The sequence below is a fragment of the Peromyscus leucopus genome, chromosome 2, assembly GCF_004664715.2.
Source record: "Peromyscus leucopus breed LL Stock chromosome 2, UCI_PerLeu_2.1, whole genome shotgun sequence".
Taxonomy (NCBI): Eukaryota; Metazoa; Chordata; class Mammalia; order Rodentia; family Cricetidae; genus Peromyscus; species Peromyscus leucopus.
The window spans coordinates 15,874,509-15,897,681 of record NC_051064.1 but is presented as its reverse complement, the minus strand read 5'-3'; the positions used below and the strand labels follow the sequence as shown (position 1 = coordinate 15,897,681).

The 23,173-nt window shown below is 38.3% G+C and overlaps 1 protein-coding gene across 1 annotated transcript in view; it reads right to left on the bottom strand.

The window, feature by feature from the left end:
* Positions 1 to 23,173, bottom strand: part of Necab1 (N-terminal EF-hand calcium binding protein 1) — a 154,632-nt gene that overhangs the window by 69,505 nt on the left and 61,954 nt on the right. The window contains exon 5 of the mRNA XM_028871618.2: positions 20,193 to 20,290. Within this exon, the coding sequence (XP_028727451.1) occupies positions 20,193 to 20,290 (98 nt within the window). The remainder of the gene's footprint in view (positions 1 to 20,192; positions 20,291 to 23,173) is intronic.

Below are 23,173 nucleotides of genomic sequence, written 5' to 3'. Positions count from 1 at the left end.
GTGAAATCCTGAGGAAGATTCTGAGGAAGGCAGAGGACTGCCATCCACAAAGAAGGATCATTGAACTACAGAGTAACTGAAGCTGAAAAAACATGGAAAGGATTGGTAAGAGGTGGGACGAGACATATGAGCAGGGGTACCAGATGTAAATGGAAGACTCATGATCGAGTGCTCCTTGTGTGCTCTAAGAAAAGAATCTTTCATGAGAGTGCTGGAGAACCATTGCAAGGCTGTAGACAGATGAAGGTAAGTCCTACTTTTGGAAGGATTTCTAATTGCAATGGTATACGTACAATAGTGGAAGAAAAGTAATGTATTAATGTCTGTTGCAAGAAATCTAGTGACAGTTGGGCTGATTCCGTGAAATGTAGCCTACGTAGTAGGTTAAGATGGCAGAGGATGGAGGGGATTAATTTTTTAAAAGATTAATTCATTAGTTCTGAGTGCTGATTCGACTTTAAGGGATAAATGGATGAAAAGAATGTGGCAAAATCGGAAGGGAATATAAACATGAAAATTATCCTTTTATTTGAGTGCTGTTCATGAGTTACTTCTAGAATTGAAGTAGTTCTGTATAAAATCATGCATATTAAGTTCAGAGAAAAATTTGGTGGGTGGGATATTTACTGGCTGAACATTTCTGAATAGATAGAAATTATAATCTCAAATATTTATTCAAAATAGTTCTCATTGCCCATAGCTGATGACTGAGAAGATGCTTAGTTAGATTTTACATCGGTATGACCAAAATACACACAACACAAACAACTAAAGAGAGAAAGAGTTTCTGTTCATCATGATAGGGAAGGTATGACATAGTAGAACAGGTTACATCACAGTGGGTGAAAAAGGAGGGAGGGAGAGATGGAGAGAGGGAGGAGGAAGGTGGAGAGAGGGAAGGAGAGATGGAGAGAGGGAGGGAGGGAGGGAGGTGGAGACAGACAGACACACACAGAGATAGAGATAGATAGATAGATGAGAGAGAGAGAGAGAGAGAGAGAGAGAGAGAGAGAGAGAGAGAGAATATTCCTAATGACCTGTGTCTTACTTCCCCCAGTTCTGCTGTAGTTCCAGTTTCCAGAACTACCTTAAATGGTTCCACCAGCTGGGAACTAAGAACTCAAAATGAGAGCCTGTGGGGGACATTTCATACTTAGATTATAAAAGTCTACCCTTAGTTCCTAGAGATCCTTGGCCTAATTTGCCTTCAAAAGTTCCCCAAAGTCCAATATTAGTTTCAACATCATTCAAACTTCTAAATTAAAAGTTTCCACCTAGACTCAATATAAACTATTTGATGTAAGCAGTATGAAATTAATTAAAATAGTTACATATTTCCAAGATGCAATGGCACATAAATTCGCACCGCAAAAGTGAGGAACAGAGGCAAATAAAGGAGAAATACAATAAAAAGGGACTTGACCTAAGAGCAACAAATACTGAATTATGTAGCTCAATCCCAGTGCCCAGAGCATGCAGGTACATAGTGTGACTTCTAACATCTTTAGACAAGCCCGTCCCCATGGCTTTACTGTTGTCAGGACACATAACCTCTCTCTTAAGATACTCTGTTTGTTGCTTGGAACTTTGCTTGGCAGAAATTCCACAGCCTTATTACCTACAGCATTTTGGGGTTCCTGTTCCAGCTTAGACTTCACCTTCTTTGCTTTACACATGACATTGGAGGTTACCCAGAGGGACTCCATCCTGATAGACGTTGCCTAGCCTCACAAGATCCATTAAAGATCCCAGTGGTGGCCTCTAGAATATTGTTGTGAGCCTAGCCCAGGCCTCTAGAATATTGTAACACTTGCATTCTGCTTGCATGCAAAACCAGCACAGCATGAACAACTTCACATTCTGCTGCCAGCTTGAGCAATAATGGGTCCTTCTTGGGCCAGAACTCTAGTGGCCTCCTAGTACTACTACTACTGTAGTTCTTTGAAAGCAAGATATCCAAGAAGCACTCTTTTCTCAAAAGGAGAACTCTTTAAATTTTTCCATTTAATGTATTTAATATTTTAAAATATATTTAAAATGTTAAAACATTTAAAATGTCATAATTTTCATCCTGCAGCCTGAAGGGGAGGGGTCTTGATGGTTTCTTCAAAGGCAACTTTCCTATTATTTCAGTGTAAAGCATTAGACTTCTTTTTCATTGAGTTTGTTTAATGTGGGAGCCCACAGAAGTTTCCTAGTGAGAGCTGAGCTTGCTTTACCTAGCAGGACTGCATAAGAGGATGATTGGACCACTGGGTACAAGGTGTTTGGAAGGGTCTACACTTGGCTGGATCTAGCAGGGGGGGGGGGTCTTTTGCCTCATCTCTTGGAATTGTTATAAAAAGCCCTTTTGAATAAAGTTCTAGGTTGGTGGATAAGGATCCAGGCCCTCCCGAGGCTATCCTGTGTTTCTTCTTCTCATTGTTTAGGCCTATCATTCTATCTACAAGTTCCTTATTCCTCTTTCCTCCTCATAGGATCCCTGGAAAAGTGGGGACTGGTCCCCCACAGTTGGCATCAGAACTAGGAACTTGGGTGTGGAGGAAGTTAAGTGATAGTAGGAAAGTATTCCATGGGAAGCAGTTGGGCATGCTTGGTAATGAATTAATGAATTAAGGTTAAGGCAGGGGTATTCTATTCTTTGGGAGTAAATTTTTAAATATAAAGTAGAGTAGTTCAAATTAAGCTAAATAAGAAAGTAGTTAAAGTTAGGCTGTAACAAGTATCTCTCTGTCTAAGTTTCTCTCTTTCTCTCTCAATCTCCATCTACTAAATTAGGATTAAAAATGGCAGTATAAGTAAGTCATAGAAATGTAGGCTTAGGTATATTAGGGTAGAACAAGCTTTAGGCATAAGGATATCGTGTAGGCTTAGGTATATTAGGGTAGAGTAAGACTTAGGGATAATAGAAATTGAGAGTAGAGTAGTGCGTCCCGCATCCCCCCCCCCCCCCCGTCCCCGTCCCCGCCCCCCCCCTGAGTGCGGACAGAACCTGGGACATAGAAAGTAGCATTCATAGCAGACTGTGAGCTTGGCACTCTGAGCAGCTTCAGAAGCTACAGGAGCCACCAACAACGGTGGATGCCCGAGCCAGCATCAGTGGCAGCAGCCAGGCAGCAGCAGCTGAGACTCAAGTGGCATCAAGGCAGCGCAGGTGGCAGGTGCCCAAGAGCCAGCACGAGCACAGAGGTTCTGTGTGCTTTCTGCTATGAGGAGCTGTGGTGAGGAGAATGCAGTCAGTCAGGTTGCTCGTGAAAGCCTGACTGACACAGCTTGAGGCTACACTCAACCTTGCCAGCCGAGCAGTGGAGACACTGTGCCGCGAAAGAGGCAAACGGCAGGCAGAGGCTTGGAGTGCAGCAAAGACTTCGGACCCCAGCAGGTCTGTCTCCTGGAGCTGCAGACCCTGACAGCTGGAGCCTGGCAGAGACACTGCAGGAGAGGCAGAGAGCCAAGTGGGCAGCTGGACAGTGAGAGCTCAGGGTGCCATGGCAGCTGTGCAGAGACAAAGACTCCATAGAAAGATGCCCTCAGGGCACACACCAGGAGGGCCAGAGAACAGGTGCTCTGAGTCTGAGTGATTTCCCAGAACACTGGGAAGCTTGAGGTGGTGAGGCAGAGCATGGAATGCAAGGACCACTGGCAGAGCAGGTAATGCAACCAGGGTACAGCGGCTGTGACTGACCATGACTGGGTTTCCTCCTGGACCCTGGGAGCTGAGAGCAGTGGCTCATAGCAGCAGGGGTGGCCTCCTGAGCTTGTGTGGCATGAGGTGATTGAAAGCCCTCAGGGCCCCAGGACACAGGGGTACTGGGAACATGCCAGTAACAGGAGGCACAAATAAAACAGGACTGTGAAAGCCAGGAGCCAAAAGCCTTGCAGTTTCTGTTTGCTGGCTGTAAGAAAGTCTCTTTTGAGAAGATTTTGCACCAGCCAGCTCTTGTGGAGCTAATAGCTTTCTGCCTGAAATAAGGTTCCTAGGGAAAGACTGCCATAAAATGCTTCTGTAACTGAAAACATAACTGTAGCTGAGAGTGAAAGCCTCAGAGACACAGGCTTGAACTGAGTTGTTGCATGCCAGGGGGCCACAACAAACTTTGGTAATGGGACTCCTCGTATTTGGAGCTGTTTGCTTCAGAGTCATTATAACTCTGACAGCTATGTAAAACTTAACTGTGGCTGACGAGCCAGGCCATAATTTTGAGCACTCAGAAGAACTTTAAGACTGATATCAGAAAGCTTTCAGAAACTTTAAGACTGGTGATACAACTGTGTTTTTGAACTTTTTTGGACTTAAGAAATAGGATGGACAGGAGTGATTTCATTGCATTGGGACAAGTTTGATTTATCTACACAAATAGACTATTAACTGTGGTGATTCACAAACTGTTTTGTGTTAAAAAATGGAACTGTTTGTGTTAAAAACAGAACTGTTTAAATGGAGAAGTTTGGGATTTTTCTACCTAAGCTCAAGATGCAGCTTAAGAAATTGCAGAGAAAAGGGGGGGGGGGCTTAATATTCCTCAGTCTATTTAATTTAATTAAAATATTTTCTTGCCCCTTGAGTGGACTGATGTTAACTTGTGTTAATGTACCTTATGTTTGTATAATTTTATAAGAAATTGCTTTTGGATTTTGTTTGTTTGTTTTTGTTTTTTTCACACAGGGTTTCTCTGTGTAGCTTTGGAGCCTGTACTGGAACTCACGCTGTATCCCAGGCTGGCCTTGAATTCACAGAGATCTGCCTGCCTCTGCCACCCGAGTGCTGGGATTAAAGGCATGTGCCACCACTGCCTGGCTTGCTTTTGGATTTTTGCTAAAGTTTTTAAAGTGTTAATGGTTATATTGAGAGTATTGCTTTCGAATGTAGGTTTGTAGGAATTGTAATTGTGTATAGTAATATTAATGTTAGAGTTATTATGTTAACCTACTGATATTGATGCACCACGGTTTGGTGAAGTTAAGGGATTATTTAAGTTTGATGTGGATGCATCAGAAGTTTATCCAATGTTTTGTTAGTAAGAAATGCAAATGGTTCTATTAATATATTGCTTTAAAGTGTATTTTTGCTCAAGTTTTTAAAGTGTTAATGGTTCTATTAAGAGTTTGCTTTTGGATGTAAGTTTGAGAGAATTATAATTATGTATAGTAATATTTATGTTAGAATTATGTTAAGCTGTTAATGTTTGGTGAAGTTAAAGGAGTCTTTAAGTTTGATGCGGTTGCTTCTGGAATTTGATCAATTTCATACAGTTGCATCAGGAGTTTATTGTTTTAAAAAGGGGCTTGGTGTGACTAAGATTGCTATAGACATCTTAGACCCATTCAAAAAAAGACCCATCTTTATCATACTCTACTTCTTCACTGGGAGGTGTGGCAGCTATGAGGATTGCTGTGGTTGTTGAGATCTGAGCTGGCTTTACCCAGCAGGACTGCATAAGAGGATGATTGGACCATGGTCCTGAGTACCAGGTTCTATACTTGGCTGTATCTAGCATGTGGAGGTCTTTTGTCTTGCCCCTTGGCATTGTTATAAAAAGCCCTTTTGAATAAAGTTCTGGTCTGGTGCATAAGAATCCAGGCCTTCCCGAGGCTATTCTGTGTTTCTTCTTCTCATTGGCTAGGCCTATCATTCTATCTACAAGTTCCTTATTCCTCTTTCCTCCTCCTAGGAACCTTGGAAAAGGTGCAGGCTGGTCCCACACAGTTTAACAACCACAAACACATTGTCCTTAACATTCAACTCACTGCATATTTTTCATGTCCTTCTTCTCTGAACTTTGCTCTCTGCAGTTTTCACTGCAACCCTAGATAAAGGCAGTCAGCAATAACCACACACAGCCTGAATGCTATGCTATCTTGAAACATATTCAACCTACTGAGTTAGTCCATTGCTTTCTGATTCAACCTCATTCAAACTCTCAGGCCATGGGCAAGATGCAGATACATTGTCTGACAGGATGTAAGGTGAATGACCCATAACCCATTTCAAACACAGTACATATTCCCATCAGAAACCTCATAGCATGCATTACTCTCAGTATTCTAGTTTTTGAGCACCAATCAAAATCACTTTTTTTAAGCTGAACTTACAGAATTCTAAGGCTTCTTCAACTTATATCTCCAAACTTCTGGTTTCTTCCATAATCTAGTTCTAAAGTCCCAAGAATCACATAGTCAGGTTTAGTCACAGCAATGACTTCACTTCTCTGGTACTAATTTTGTATATTAGTTAGCTTTTGCATGACTGTGATAAAAATACACAACATAGAAATCTGAGGGAGAAAAGGATTCATAGTTTCAGCGTGTCATGGTAGGATTGGCATGGCAAGATAGAGCAGTTCACATCACAGCCAGACCAGGATGGAAGCTTAGAGAATGTCACAAGGAAGAATAGATATATCACCAAAGACCCATGTCCACTGACCTTCTTCCATCTAGGCTCTATATCCAAAGATTCTAGAATTTATCAAAATAGCAACACCAACTGGTGCTGAGTTCTTAGGAATATTTCAGATTCAAACCACAGCAGAAGGTAACGTATTTCTCTACCACAACAGAGATAATACATGTGCATTAATCCTCCAGCCCAGCTAAATTCCCTTCAGTTGAAATAATAGTAATCAAAATAATACAGAAAAGCATATGACTATGTGAGGAAAAAGGAGTGATAAAATATTTAAATTGATGTTCCCAAATAAACAAAGAAAAATCCTTACACAAATATCTTCTAAACATTTAACAAAATTGTTTCAATTTTGTTTACAGCAAACATTCTTGGGCTTTATCTAACTGCTGTGCTTGGATCATATGAAAATATATAGTCAAGTAGGAAAACAGTTCTCACAGTCTTGGCTTCATGCTTATTGATTTATTTAGGGCTTCTAATAACCCCAAATAAATCAGATTAAGTATGGTATTTTTCATTAAAGTTTTTCTACGTAGGAATAAGTAGTTCTTATTGGAAATAGTGAAAAAAACCTCTCTAGCATTCATTGAAATACCTAGAATATCACATACATAAACATAAGAATATGCTATACCATGCATAATAAGTCTTCCTGAGAAGAAAAGGGAGAAATATTATGACTGATGTAAACACCCTCATTTTTAGATATGATAGGAAACAAATAAGGACCCATGAGAGGAGCAAAATCGTGCATACTTTTGTACACTCACACACACAAAATAAGTAAATAAATGCAATTTTCCAAAATTAAAAAAGAATATATTTCTTGTGATAATAATTGAGGCCTGTCAGTTCTGAGAAATACAGTGCTGAGCAATTTTAAATCTCTTTCCCTGCATTTTTCCTCTTCAAACAAAAGAAATGAGTAACATCACATGTGATTATCTTGACAAAGGAATAGTGTATTGTGTTGTGTAGCCCCATGACAGTTCCTGTTCACTTTTTGTTCAAAGATCAGTTCTTTAGAAAAAGGTCTATATAAATTCACTCCAGTAACTGTAGTTCAGAACTATAGCCTTAGGCAAAATAAACCAGATTTCATGTTAAAATAGTGTACTTTGTACACATCACTTTACTGAGCACAAAATTAACTTATTGTCTATTAATAACATATGTGTTCTAGTTAGGGGTTTAAGATAGATAAATTTTTAAAAACCCACATGAAGGAGACAGTTATTCAAAAACTGTAAGCACATGATGTAAAATAAAATTAATTTCATATAGATTCTTGTTACTGACTGTGGTGGAGGAAGGAAGCAAAGGGTTGGAAAAACTGGGAAGACTATCAACAAGTAGAATGCAATCACAGAAATGTGATTATTAATGGGGTCCCCTGCCTTGGGGGGTATCAGTGGGGCTTCTGTTGCAGTGCTAGCAATTTGTTGACGTTTGTTTCTCTTTGTCTTTTACAGGCCAGGGATCAAATTTTGAATGCTAGAAAGCCCTGACACTGAGTTATAATGCTAAGACTCTGTTGAATTATTCCAAACCATTTCAACTCCAAGATGGTTTGCAAGCTCACTGCTTGCCATTTCTGTACTCATTGAAAAAACAGTAAACAGAATGGAACTTTGTAAATTGCACCTTTGTGTGCTCTGGTTCCATTCATTCAAAACGACAACTTTTCTGTTCGTGAGGGAGTGCTTCTAGCAGAACCAGCCTTGAAAAGTGTCTCTTTAAAAGGTCAAAGAAATGTCATCACTCACTGGCTCTTATATCTTTTCTTGATTAAAATTCTACACATTCTTCAATGCTCATGTCAGGCTTATTTATTTATGACCACTCAACTGTCACCAATCTCCCCCTTTATTTAACAACAGCTATATCATTTAGATGCATTAGTAATTAATTTAATGCATATTTTATTTTGTTCATGTTTTCTTATTTTGTATCTTTTGAATTAAAGTATATAAAGAATCCACTGAAGTTTTAAACATGTTTGTATATGTAACATTTAGCAGCTTAACTTTAAAAAAACTATACCTGGTTTGTATAATATTCTAAAGGAGAGAGAGAGAGAGAGAGAGAGAGAGAGAGAGAGAGAGAGAGAGAGAGAGAGAGAGATTGCCCTGTGGCTCTGAAGTAAGATTGAAACCTTACAGACTAACAGTGAATGTAAACTTTAAAGTTCCTGATTAGAAACATGGAGAAGATGTGAGAAGAAGTGAAGACCATTGTTTGTGAAAGACTAGTTGGTTTTCCTGGAAGATACACAAACCTTAGTGGCAACAGATCTCAGGGCTCAAGCCTAGAAAAGCAACAAATGAACTCCACATCACTAGCTACTCAAGAGAGTGGCTACTGGAGTTAGGGACATCTATAGATATCAGTCACTTCCCAATATCACAGTAATGCTAAGTTGTGAAGATGGAGAAAAACACCATTCAAAAAAAAAAGAAACCAAAACATAAAATCACTGGATTGATGGAAGAGAAAATGTCTGAACCTGTGTTAAATATTATAAAAAATGTACTAAGAGATAAAAGGAAGCTTGACTAAAATAAAAAATAATGCATGTACCTTAAAGAGAAGGGGAATAAACTCTAAATAGTTCTCTCAAAATTACAACTTCAATAAAGATATAACAGCTTTAATGAATTGTATTAGTAGAGAGGAAAAACAGAAAATTTATATAAAATAGCAAAACAGAGGGGGAAAACAAAGGAGGATTCTAATTTTCAAATTTTAGAATGTGTTAAGTATCTGAAGTGAAAATGCTGTTCGGTGATAGAAGACACAATTCTATCAGGAGAATAAGACAGTCAACTCTGACACAAAGCTGGTGTGGTACAAACATTCAGCAAATGGTAAAGATGGCATCTGATGTGAAAGGATAAGGGATGCATTAGTCAAGAAGCAGTCATGGATTTTCTGCTATTTGGAATGTCAACTGGACACTTGCTTGGATGCTTCGGGTCCACCCAGATTTCAGAAAGCCACCAATGTTTGCCTATTGTTCTTGACCACATTTCATACGGGAGGGGTATATTTCATATTATAGTGAGCTGAAAGCTCAGTACACCTTTAACTTTTTGACACATCTCACTCAGTAGCCCAGCCTGGCCTTGAACCCATGCTCCTCCTGCATCAGCTCCTTCCTTCTGGAATTACAGGCATGAGCACCACACTAGGGTTAAATTGTCATCACTTGACATGAAATGTAACCTACCCCATTTTCCAGTTAAAGTTCAATCTTCTCTGATGACAATGAACTGTAGAAACATATAATTTCCTTTGCTTATGTATCTTTTTCTTTTGGTTTCAGTATTTGATTATTATTTAAACACTTAAGTATAATCTGCTTATGTCCATAATTTCTTGCACTGAGCTCTGGACACCTACTTGTTCAAATGTCTAAAAAGTATTCATAAAAATAATATAAGAAATAGGATGCATATCTCCATATCCTCCCACAACTGAACATTCAAAAGGGCAATTATTAAAAAATCCAAGTATCTAACACAAAGTTTCCATCATGATATATGTTAGGATTTTATGTTTGTTTTTTTAAAATATTGATTTGATGCTTTTATTGTATATTTCACAATTTTATTTGCATTAATTTTACTTTATTTACCTTCTCCTCTAACATCTTGTGCTATTTTTTTTAAAGATTTATTTATTATGTATAGTGTTCTGCAGGCCAGAAGAGGGCACCAGATCTCATTACAGATGGTTGTAAGCCACCATGTGGTTGCTGGGAATTGGACTCAGGACCTCTGGAAGAGCAGCCAGTGCTTTAAACTGCTGAACCATCTTTCCAGCCCTAGGATTTTATATTTGTAATTTAAATGTAGATTATAGAAACCTTAAATTAAAAAATAATTGGGGCTGATTAGATGTCTCATGGGATAGAGGCATTTGCTGCCACACCTGAGTTCCATCAAGAATCAACTTGCTCAAATATCCCACTGATCCATACACACGCACTACCAAATGTATGTGCCCACACATCTACACAGCCAACACACAAATAAACAAATGTAAAAAAAGTGTATAAAAATTTTCCTGGTTTAAATCTACCTTTATGCGCTCAGTAAACCAATTAAAAACTGAGTGATTCTGTTTCCTCACTTCTGAAATGAGAATACCGTAGTAGAATATTATTTTAAGGTGTGTTACTTTTGTTTATGTTGCATTTGTTTAATTCTGTGAAGCTGTGTGATTGTGCCTGTCTAAAAAACCTGATGGTCTAATGAAGAGCTGAATGGCCAATAGCAAGGCAGAAGAAAGGACAGGTAGGGCTGGCAGGCAGAGAGAATATATAGAAGAAGAAATCTGGGAGGAAAGGAAGGAGAGAAAGAAAGAGGAGGATGCTAGTGTCCAGCCACCCAGCTACACAGCCAGCCCCCATGGAATAAGGAGAAAAGAAAAGATATACAGGAATAGAGAAAGATAAAAGCTCAGAGGCCAATGATAGATGGGATAATTTAAGTTAAGAAAAGCTGGCTAGCAACAAGCCAAGCTAAGGCCAGGCATTTATAATTAGGAATAAGCCTCTGTGTGTGATTTGTTTGGGAGCTGGGTAGTGGGTCCCCAAAAAGAGCAAAAACAACCAACAACAGAATATTACCATTTGTCTAGCATGCCTCATTAAGATATTACCAAGAATAACCAAAACTTCTGAGTAAGGTAGTAGAACAGAAGTTGCCTCCAAGTGATCAGGTTAAGAAGAGTCAGTCAAAGAGAAGGGATTCATTCGCACAGCATGAAAGAGAAAGCCTCCAGAAACCCACAAAGGCAGTGAGTGGCAACATGTGGGAAAAGTGCTGAGAGAGGACAGGCTAGGTGACCCTCTGAAAGAAGACGACCAGTCCAAACATGGCTCCAGACGAGTGACTGCCCAGTGGAGAAGATGGAACAGGAACCTCATCCAATGCTGCAGGTTTTATTGACACAGTGATTCCACTGAGGGAGAACACGGGAACAGTGGAGAGGAATCTCATTGCTCTCTCTGTGGGACTGCAGGGCAGTGGCTGCATGCTCTGTGGAGAAAGACTATTGTTTAAAACTGTGCTCCTGAGAGGAGCAAGAATATGGAAGAACCTTACACCAGGGAGTGTGACCTTTACCTGCTGTGGTCCTAGGATGAGGCAGAGGTCTGGGAGACAGCTGAGAGCACATGTCGGAAGCTCAGAGGAGGAAGCAAAGTGCTCAGGAAAGGTCCTTCTTTCTGCAGTGGCCCACAGCAGACCTTATCAACAGAGACTAACCCTGGGTTTGATAGGTCTGAATCTGAGGTCGTGGGGTGATAGGTGCCTGGGCCAACTGTCACTCACTACCGTAGAGTCTGAAAACTCTGAAGCTTCCTGGAGTACTGGATACTCATAGCTGCATCCCTCCAGTAGGAAGAGCAACAGTTACCAGGCACAGGAGGATAAAGATAAGTCTTCCACTTGTATAGTTTGTAGTGTTTTTTTTTTTTTTTTCTTCTTTTCCCACTTGGAAGACACTTTCCAGCGAGAATACCAGCCACTCCACGGAGGTACAATCTGGAGTGACAGGAATGTAGGAAAATCACTTAGCCCACAGGCTTCAAACTAAGTGTAACTAGCAAGGCCTTTGGTATGCACAGAAGGTAGTCACTAAAATGGAGACAGCTCAGACAGGCATTGGACAGTTGCCCAATCTGGGCTCCATATCAGCATAAACCACAGGGAAAAGAAGCTACTGCAAATGCTGCCTGGCCCCCATTCAGAGAACTGGAGAAATCTGATCCAATTCTCTTTTCTCCAGCCCCGCCCCACCATGCCACCCAGGCTTCCACTTGCATTCTTGTTTTTGCTGCATAAAAGTAGAAATTTTCACTTTATTGTTATTTAACTATAGAAACTTCTCTTTTACTATTTCATCCCTCCTTATATATACACCTAATTTTCCTTATGGATTTCCCATTATTGTGTAATCTTTCTTCTTTTCTATTTTTTCTTTTTCATCCCATGTGTTTCCTCTGTTTTTAAAATTTTTATCACACTTTTAGTAGTATTGACTCTATTTGTGATTATTCATTTAATAGAAACTCTTACTTTTATTTTTATTGCTCATTTTACATTTATCTAATTTTGTTTTTGACATTTCTTAGTATTGGAAGGTTCTAGAGAATTTTCTATTCAACAAACTCAGAATCCCATGAGAGATTTTCTAAATCAGGCCATATTCATGATCACAGAGCTGTATTTATACACTACAAAAGCATTAAAACACTTGATGTATCTTGTCAGATCACCCTGCACACACACACACACACACACACACACAAATGAATTCAAAATAGATCAATGACTTTAATGTAAGACCCGAGACCTTGAAACTGGTATAGGAAAAATATGAAAAATACTTCAAGATGTAGGCATAGCCATGGACTTTCTGGAAAGAACTCCATTAGCATATGAAACACAAGAAGTGACAAATAGGATTCAATAACATTAGAATCCTTCAGTACAACAAAGGAAACATTCACCATAGAGAAGAAACAATCTAGAGAATGGGAAATAATCTTAAATAACTGTATATCAGACAAAGGATTACTCTCTAAACTACATAAAGAATCGCAATAGTTAAACACAAGAACAGCAAATTATCCAATCAATGAATGTGCTAAGGAACTATCTAGGCATCTCTTAAAAGGAGATCTGCAAATGACCAATAAATATTTGAAAAGATTTTTAATATCCTTAGCTATCTGGAAAATGCAAATTAAAATGGCTTTGAGATTCTGTCTTAAGTTGGAATGCCTTACATCAAGACGTTGAATGACAACAAGTATTGGTAAGGCTGTGGGGGAAGAGGAACCAACCATTATTCATTGTTGGTGACAATGTAAACTTGTACAGCCACTACAGAAGTTCTTGTGGAGGTTCCAAGAAACCTAAAGACAGAATTACCATATGACCAAGCCTATACCACTCTTGGTATGTAAGTAAAGGTCTCTAAGTCAACACAACAATAAAATACTAGTACATCTATGTTTACTGTTGCATAACAGCTAATAAATGAACCAGCCTACATGTCCATTAACAAACAGATGAATATATAAAGTAAATGTGCTAATACATATAATAGAATTTCATCCAGACATAAAGAAAAATGAAATCATGACATGGAACTGGATACAATAATGTTAAGCAAAAAATAAAAATAAAAAATTCTGGATTCAGAGAAACAAACATCATATATTTTCTTTCCTATGTAGAATCTAGGTTTAATTTATGTATGTCTATGTATCTATGTTTATATCATAAAGGTTGAAAGATGAGTATGAGAGGTGAGGAGGAGATCTTACAGGAGGAGAGACAAAAGAAGGTCAATGAATCCATGTCATATGAAAACAGAGGGGGTGGCTACTTTTGGGGAGGGTGGAGGTCATCAAGAGCAGGACAGCAATGATGAAGAAGACAAGAGTGAAATGAAGGAAAGAGTACAATGTCATATATATATATATATGTATATATATACATATATATACACACACACATATATGAACACCATTACTTTTTATGCTAACAAAATACTAATCATAAAGAAGAGAAAAAGAGTTAATGGACATTAGAAAATACTGGAAACTCTAAATAACTATGTAAATGCTAATTGGTGTAGACTGTTATTCCTAAGCCATTTTATTCTAGACTTTATTCCTTATCTTAGTTTTAAACTAAGTGTATTTAAGTGTGTGCGTGTGTCTGCCAGTTTGTTTGTGCACTGCCTCTGTAAAGATGTCTGTGGAGGGCAGGACAGGGTGCTGGGACCCCTGGAACTGGAGCTACAGGCAGCTGTGAGCTCTATCACCTAGGTGCCGGGAACTGAACCTGGGTCCTCTGGAAGAGTAATAGCAAGTTCTCTTAGCCATGGAGCCTTCTCTCCATTTTGCTCACAGGTTCTCAAGCACTGCACTGGCAGCAAAGAGAGCAAGTAGTCCTCGTCAGGTAACTTGGTGTAGGAAGTCACATCGGCCACCAGGAATAGGGTGGGGCTTTGGCAATGGCAAGAAAGCACCAATGCCGTGGTTGTCACAGGACAGGCAATCCAAGTCCTGAGCCAGCCCAGCCTTAGTTGGGAGCTCTGTTCTCTACCCTTTCAGCCATCACCTTAATGACGATCCTTGTATGAATTAATACCCATATCACCTTGTGAACAATAACAGGAAACTCAGTGCTCTTTTCCCCTTCACATCACCTCAACAGCCACATTCATTTGTTTCTCACTTCTGTCCTGTCCCTCTTTGCCCAGTCAGAGGTGCTGGGGTCTTCTGCCCAAGACTGCTCAGTTTCTGGGTCAGCAGTGCCGCAGAGTTCTTTGCAAGGGCCTCCAATGAGAGGACTGTGCTCTGATTTAATAGAGTGGCCTAGTGTTTCCCTTTGCCAAGTGCTGGGCAGCAGTCTGAATAGAAGTTTCTTCTCTCCTGCTGGCCTACATCTGTGGCCTCAAGACCCTGTTATCTCATTTCCCATGCCCATGCTATCCATGGCCTCTTTACTATGCACACCCACATTTCCCATGCCCATGCTATCTGTGGCCTCACTACACACTCACACATTTCCCATGCCTGTGCTGTCCACGGCCTCCTCACTACACACACACACACATTTCCCAGGCCTGTGCTATCCACGGCCTCGTCACTACACACGCACATACAAGTGGTAAGTGACAAATGGGAAACTATTTTATCGTGAAGTCCAAGAGTTAACTTCCAGTTTAAAGAACGTGTAAAGGATAATAATGAAACAACAAAAAATGGAAACACCTGTCCTCTATCACCCGAAATGGGCACTTCAGTATTTGACACCTCATTTCACTTCTCACAGTTTGATGGAAAGAAGGGGTATTTTTTTTCATGATAAACCCTAGCACCGTGGTAGTAATTATCATATTTTCCTCATAGTGAAATGAGAATCATGAATATTTATTCATTTTTGTATTAATAATAAAGCTTAGAGACTTTTGTAATATTAAAATAGTGAGAGAAATCCAGGTCTCAGAGAAACTTTGATACTAAATAATAGAAAAATGGGAATACTGGAGAAATGGAAAGTTTGAAGGTATTTAGTGTTGCGAGAGAAAGAAGCAACAGTGACCCCAAAGGCAGATAAGAACCAAGAATGACAGAGGTCTGCTCTAGAAATTGATTATTTTTCCTAAATATTGAAGATATACTGTAAGATGTTCTTGCTTAAAATTGAATTCTAGATTAAAAATTATATACATATTTTAAATTTGGAAATTCCAATAGAAACATTCAATATGATAACTATCACATCCTAAATATCATTTCAAAACCACCATTCTTCATTTTATTTTATAATAACCTTCTAAGCCTTATTAACCAATAAGCAGGTAATATCACATGCTTGCATAACAATACATAATAACTTTGGCTGCATCAGAATTCTGCCTTTTCATTTTGGAGCTACAATCACACTACAAACTGATGCTATAATAAGGCAGCTTATTACTCACTCTGTCAAAAGAAGAAAAATAAATTGACAAAATTTGTCAATATTGGATGAGGATCCTGGTTTTCCCTACTTTTCCTTGTCAAATGACGAAGTGGAGTTTCATCTTCTTTGTTTTCTTCCAGATAAGTATGTAAGTCAATTAATGCAGCCTCTGAGGACCCATGTGAAGACTGGGGTAAGGAGAGAAAAAGGGCAGCATCCATGCTACACTGTATCTATCCTGAGTCACTTCCTGGGGTTTGAGTTAAACAGTTAGAACCCATTTATCTCTTCTCTGATACGGCAAACAAATGTGCTGCCAGTCAAGACATCACAAATAGCCTGGAATGTCAGCCTTTCCTACCGAGACAGCACTTTTCATCTGGGTAAAAATACACCACGTTTCTAAAGGAGAAATGCTGGCTGCCAGTCAGGGTACTTCTTCATGCTGGCAGCCCAGAGAAGATAACAGGTCCCCAGTGGCTTGAAAGGTGCTGGGATGCTGAATTCCTCCATCTTTAAGTTATCATTACTAAGATATGGCTTCTAATTTTATTTTCTTCTGCTACACTTTCTCTTTTATAAAAGAATGCTTTCACAGATTAAACAGCATTACATAAATCAAACACATTTTAAGGGTCAATGCCAAGAAAAAAAAAGGCAACATAATGAAAATGAAAGATTGGCCATGGTTTAAATGTCACAAAGGAAAAAACAGAATTTTAGTGTGTATTTGTATGAAAATATAAAAGATTATGTGCCTGGCATGCCTTCCTAGTCAAAGAAATTTGAAAGCTTCTAGAACTTAGGAGAATTTTTTTCTCAAAGTAATTGAAGTTTTTAGCTTTTTTAGTGTATGAATGTCCCTTTAACTAAAACATGTATTTAATACAGCAATAAAATTTACATTGTGAGGACCTGTTCAGGGCTTAGGGCAAATGTGGCAGGTAAAATAAATAAATAAAGACATTGCTTTTATTTCATACAGAAGTATTTTTTCATTATGTAGTTACTCGTAGCTACCCATGGTCAGAGTCAATAGCAACAAACAAGTAATTTTGTAACAGAGGTGAAACTTTGTAGTCAGAGTAGCAGGACAAGCTCTGTATACTGCCATTAAAGATAAGTCCTAAAGAATGAAGAGGAGGGCCATATTGTACTAGCTAATTTTCTCATTGCTGTTTCCACACATCTAACAAGGAGCAACTTAAGAGGGTTTTGGCTCACAGTTTGAAGTGACACAGTCTGCCAGGCAGGAGAAGGCACAGTGGTGGGTGACTTCATGGTGTTGGAAGTGGGCAGCTGGGACCCTTTACCTTCTTATATCTTGGCAGAACAGGAAGTAAAGTGCAGATAGGAAGTGGAACAGGGCTATAAAACCCCAAGGTCTTCCCCCAGTGACCAACATCTCCAGGTAGGCTTTACCTCCCAAAAGTTCTACAACTTCCCCAAGCAGTGAAACCAGCTGGGAACTAAATGTTAAAACACATAACTCTGTAGGGTACATTTTACATTTGAATCACAATATATACCAAACTGATTTTTATTCATTTAACTATAATACCAGGACTTGAACTAATTTATTTTATTTTATTTTTTTAGGACTTGAACTTATGACCTCATGGATACTAAGCAAGTGCTCCAGAGATATACCCTAACCATTTCCCTTTTATTCTTTCTTGTTTTAGTTTTTTTTTGACATGGGGTCTTGCTGTGCTGCTCAGGCTGGCGTAGTGTGTAACCCAGGCAAGCCCTGAACTTGCCAACCTCCTGTCATTGCCATTTAAGAAGTAGCCTACACTAGGAGGCCCAGCATAGATTTTAAAATGACCACTTCTGGAGAGAAATTACAAGAGGCAAAGTCAGTGACAGTTGCCAGAGTTTCCCAGGAAGGCAAGTAAAAATGCTTTCCGGTTCTGCTTTTGCTCTCTTTGCTCTGCTTACCATTGGTTATGGGTAAAAACATCGTTGATTGATACCTCAATTTTCTATTTTGCTTTGCATTTGGAGAGACCTTCTAAAAAAATCTGCTAGTATTATAGGTGCTCTAGTTTCACTTTCTTGCCTTGGGGTTGTCTGTTACTTCTTCATAACTGTAGTATTGTCTTCTATTTTGTAAGGAGGTTAAAGATAATATTTTTGAAAATTTCGTTTTCCTGCATAATTCCCATGTTAACTCTTTTCTGTCTCCCTCTGTTCTTCTTTTCTTCTCCTATTTGTGTCTCCACCCTCTCTATAAGAAGTCTGGTGACTCTTCTCGACAGATTGCATATTCAGTATCGAGTAGTAGGTAGGTTAGGGCTGACCAGTATTAGAGCGGAGGAGGTCTTGCTAGACTATACCTCCTCATGAATCTTTAGTTTTGTCATTTTGTGCTGTTGGGGTTTTTGAAAGAGGAGTCTCCCTATCTGCTTCGTGGATATATTGCCCAAACTCCCAGACTTTAGTGAGAAGAAAACTAGATACCTTTTCACTTACGATGCAAATTTTACTTAATCCTTCACTGTGCCTAATACCTCCTCAGACCAGGGATAGTATCTTACTCTTCAAATATCTACAAATTTCAGTCTTGGTTGACAAGAAGTCATTGCTGAGCAGAGGATGGGATCTGAGGACCCAGTGCTTCCTATATACATTTCCAACAGGTCACTCTGTTTCAGCCCTAACATGACTCACCCTCCCAATTGTGGTGGCAATGATTGCAACAGATCCTTGAGTCTCTCTTTACCTACTTTAACCCGAGGCTGTTTCCCCAGTGGGTCAAATAGTGCAGTGTCTCTCCTGTTAGCACCTTGTGCTCATGTCCATCTGCTTTGCTGTTTCCCAATCGTGTTGCTGTAAATGCTCCCATCTTAAAGAATCTCATTTGAGGGTTGCTCATGTGGTGTTGGAATGTCAGGATTCACTGATGGTATAAATTTGTTGTCTTTATCTAAGAATTCCATATGTGCTTCAAAAACATTTTACCTGTCAAGCATCTTAAATGATAATGTGCCACTTGATTTGCTGACAATGAAGAATTTAATTATCATCTCTTAACTTCTATAGCAGTCAGCATCAAACCACTCCCCATACCTTCAAATACTTCCCTTAACTTGTGGACACTATGTGCTCCTGCTCAATTCCCTATCCTGGACCCTTCTCTTCCTACCATCATCAAAAGCTGTAATGTCTGACTGAGCAGTGTTATAGTCCTTCCTTATTTTAGTTAATCCCCTGTGTCTAGATGACACCAGTCAAGTTCTTTATTGCAACTCCAACTCTAGATGTCACTTATGAGAAATAGATTTCTTTCTCCAGTGGTTCAATTGTCTCCTTCAGACACCACTAAGACAGTTTAGATTAAATAAAAGTGTATACTCTTACATTGTCACACCTGGTCCTCTTTCAACATTCTGCCTAGGTAAAGTCACTACCCAAGTATCCAAGCTAAAGATTAGGTTTATCCTGAATACACCCTCATTTCATCCCACTAATTCAACCTTTCTCCAAATTCCACAGCTACTGTGCCAAAGACAAATGCACTTCACTTTCTATTCTTTGTTTTTCCCACCAATTTGTTCTCCAAATACCAATATCGCTCACCAGAAATGGTTAACTAGCCTCCTTCCTCAGCTTCCTGATTCTATTCTCTTGTATTCCTATCTCAACCACAGCCTAGTTCTCACATGCTCTTTCTGAAAGACTTCATATCTCTGATTGAAATACTGTTTTATTTGCATTTTGTGTGTCAGCTTACATCCTTAGCTTTGGGTGCACCATGAAAGATGCAGCCCTTCCCTAATTCAGCTTCATCTCACATTGTGTCAATCCATCGTGTTTCTGAACCTTAGTCTAACTATTCATTTTTACTTCCTAGTGTATGTACCCTGGGCCCTTTCTGACACAGACCTCCCATACATGCCATTACCTCTCCTTTGTCTAATGACTATTATCTTGATTTCTACATTTCGGGTGTTACTTCTTTCAGTGTGAACTAAGAATTCTATCTTACATTTCTCTCTGTTACATAATAATGCATTTATTTACATAACTTGTGTTCCCACCATATTAAGAATTGCCAGAATAGCTTTGGATGTCTTTTTATTTTGAGCACAAAATAGTGTCTGGTCCATAGTTGGTGTTTGTAATTGTCCTGTGAGTGAATAATACAGCCAATATTTAAAAAAAATGAACCGTCACTGATAAAAGCAAACTGTATTTTCATTATACACTGAAAAATGCTTATGATTTTAAAGAAAATGTTTTTCAAGGAAGATACTGTTCTGGAGAGTAATCATTGACTTCCTTACTTTCTTTGTTTTGCCCATTGCCTTCAGGATGGAGAGATTCAGGTCTTCAAGCGCAGCCAGTACATTCTCATATTCACCCAAGTGCTGAGAAAAATATTCTGGAAAATAAAAGGATTAAAATCAACTTATGTCAGAGTCTAGATAATCATAGAACAAAAATCTCAACTGATAGTTTACTTCATAAATCAGCAAGCAAACTGTTGGCTATATATAAAAACCGGAAATCTTTCAAATGAGACTAAGGTAGCAGTATACTAATTTCATCAGGAAAGTAACACAGAAAAAGAAAAATAGCCTAGCTGAATATAATTATCCACAAAAGTGTTCTTTCTTACAAAAAAAAAAAAACAACAACAACAACAAAAAAAAAACAGGAATACATGAATCTTGGTGTGAAGACAAGGTTGATTCAGTAAAAAGTTATTCTCAATAGTATATTATCCTAGATCACAATAGGATAGTAATTTGAGAAAAATGTAAAATTGCTATTATTTCTTCAAGGAAACATTTCTGAAGGATAGCTTTCCCTCAAAGTTTGGTTCTGTAAATCACAAGGGAGGTCTGCTGTGGCTCTACTCACAGATATACTTATGTCATGAGTTGTTTTTAATAATCTCATATTTATCGTATTTTTCCATTGCTAGGAATAAGTACTGCCTCGAAAATTATGACTAAAATGAAAACATGGCACACAAAATAATTTCAAATTAGTTGAAATGTGATACAGATAAAGGGAAACTTTATTTACAGAACTTTATATTTCTAAAATCAGAGACTTCTGATCTTAACAAACATTCATATTCTAGAAAGAGCAGAACTTTCATGTACTATGTTCTGGAAAACTAATAGCCCTTACCAGTCCTATGAGCCATCTATTGATGAACTACTATTTATTATTGTATTTCTGTAATGTATCATGATAGTTAAAAATTATATTAGAATGATATCAACTCACATGCAGATTTAATTTTGGGCTATACTGTAATATGTTTGATAAAATCTGCTTTTGTTAATCTAATACTCCAGATAGAACATTTGTTGAGATTGGTATTAACAAAAGTGGAGGCTGGAGATTTAAATCAGCTGGCTAGTATGCTTGTTCATTATGCACAAAGCCCTGGTTTCTAGCCCCAGTACCTCATAAGCCATGTGTAGTGGTGCATGTCTGTAATCCCAGCACTCAGGAATTGGAACAGTAGGTTCAGATAGTCAAGGTCATCCTCAGATACATAGAAAGTTCAAGTCATGCCTGGATTACATGAGACTTTGTCTCAAAAATACTGGACAGTTGACTAATTGGATACCCAATGTATAAACTTCTCTGAGAATAAAAAACAATGAAGCACAAACATACTAGATATTGCCATAATGCAGCCTATGCATTCATATATTAAAAACAAGTGAAATATTTTTCCTAAAGCAAAATACATTCTTGATTCTGCAGTCTCTAAAATATTGTGACTCATCCTTTATAGAGATTCTTTTAGGGAAGAATTAGTGAAATAATAAATGAAGAAATACTCTTTAAGTAAATGAAAAGTAACATTTTAAGTTTTGGTTATGCTATTAATTTTCTGATAGGATTAGCTAAAATATTTGTTTTATCTGTGTAGTGATTGTAATAAACAAAATCCCTGTGGACAGTACTCTTTATGAATCAATATGCAGCTAATATTGCTGTAGAATATTCATAAGATGAGAAAATAATGCATATCAAGATAGAAGCAATATTAAGTTAAAATAAGCAAAATATGCAAAGAAACATGAAGAAATGATAAGTTTGTTCATTTTTATTTCAATATATGCACAGCCTCAAAGAAGATTATGCAGGAGTTTTACATGTGAGTAGTGAAAATTCATACTGTGAAAACACAAGAGAACTGAGTGTGTTAGAGGTTTTACACAAAGGAGCTAGAGAAGAAGCTATTTTCAATTTAAAAAGACCCATCACAGAACTATTTTAATCATTCAGGAATCCAGCGATGGCTTGCATCAAGATGGTGGCAACAAAAATGGAAAGACCCGATCAGATTGCTGGCACATTTTGACACGTATTATTTTAAATATAAATATGTGAAAAGTAATTCTGGATTTATGTGCACATTTAAAGTAAAATATATCTTTCTGTATTCTTTGCAGGCACATACTTCAGGATGCTATAAGGAAAACTCATTGTGATAAAGGCTTTTTAGATTTGAGATTATTCAAATTGAAATGAAGGCGAGAATGAGGCCAGGTGATGTGAACACAGATGTTGAAAGTGTACAGACATCAGATAAAGTAGTTAACAGAAAGAAGGAGAAATTATATCTAATATGTAGAAAATTGGAAAAGTTAATCTGCGTGGAGTAATTTGATTTGAGAGACTTTTGACTTCCACACAAAAGAAAATAAACGGAACTGCAGTGATGGCTCCGGAAGGTCTGGGGTGTGACTCGGCTTGAAGACCATCTTCCTCCCAGACCAGAGCTAATTCACCAGTGAACACAAATAGGTGGAGTATTTTACAATGTGCAAATGAGAAATCTGATGGAATTTTTCTCCCAGGCTTTGTATTTAGAAATAGCCAAGTGTCTCTAAAAGATACTTTATTAGTAACAACACAAAATATCATATGTATTTACTGGCTTATTTTGTTTTTTTTTATTGCTCTTCTTTAATTTTTAAATCGAGATTTCTGTGTTTTGACTGAAAAACAAAACAAACCCAAATAAACAAAAAACAAAGGGACTAATGGATAGAGCTTAATTGGTAGAGTGATTGTTTTGCATTCATGATGGTCTAGGTTAGATCTTCACACACACACACACACACACACACACACACACACACACACACACACACACAGCCCAGGAGTTTTCATAAAATAAAATGAGTGGTAAGGTCACTCTTTTTCTCCACTCACCTTTTTCCTTTATTGTTTTTAAGAACATCACACACACTGACTCTATGCCTTCCTCCCTCTCCCTCCAAGTCCTCCT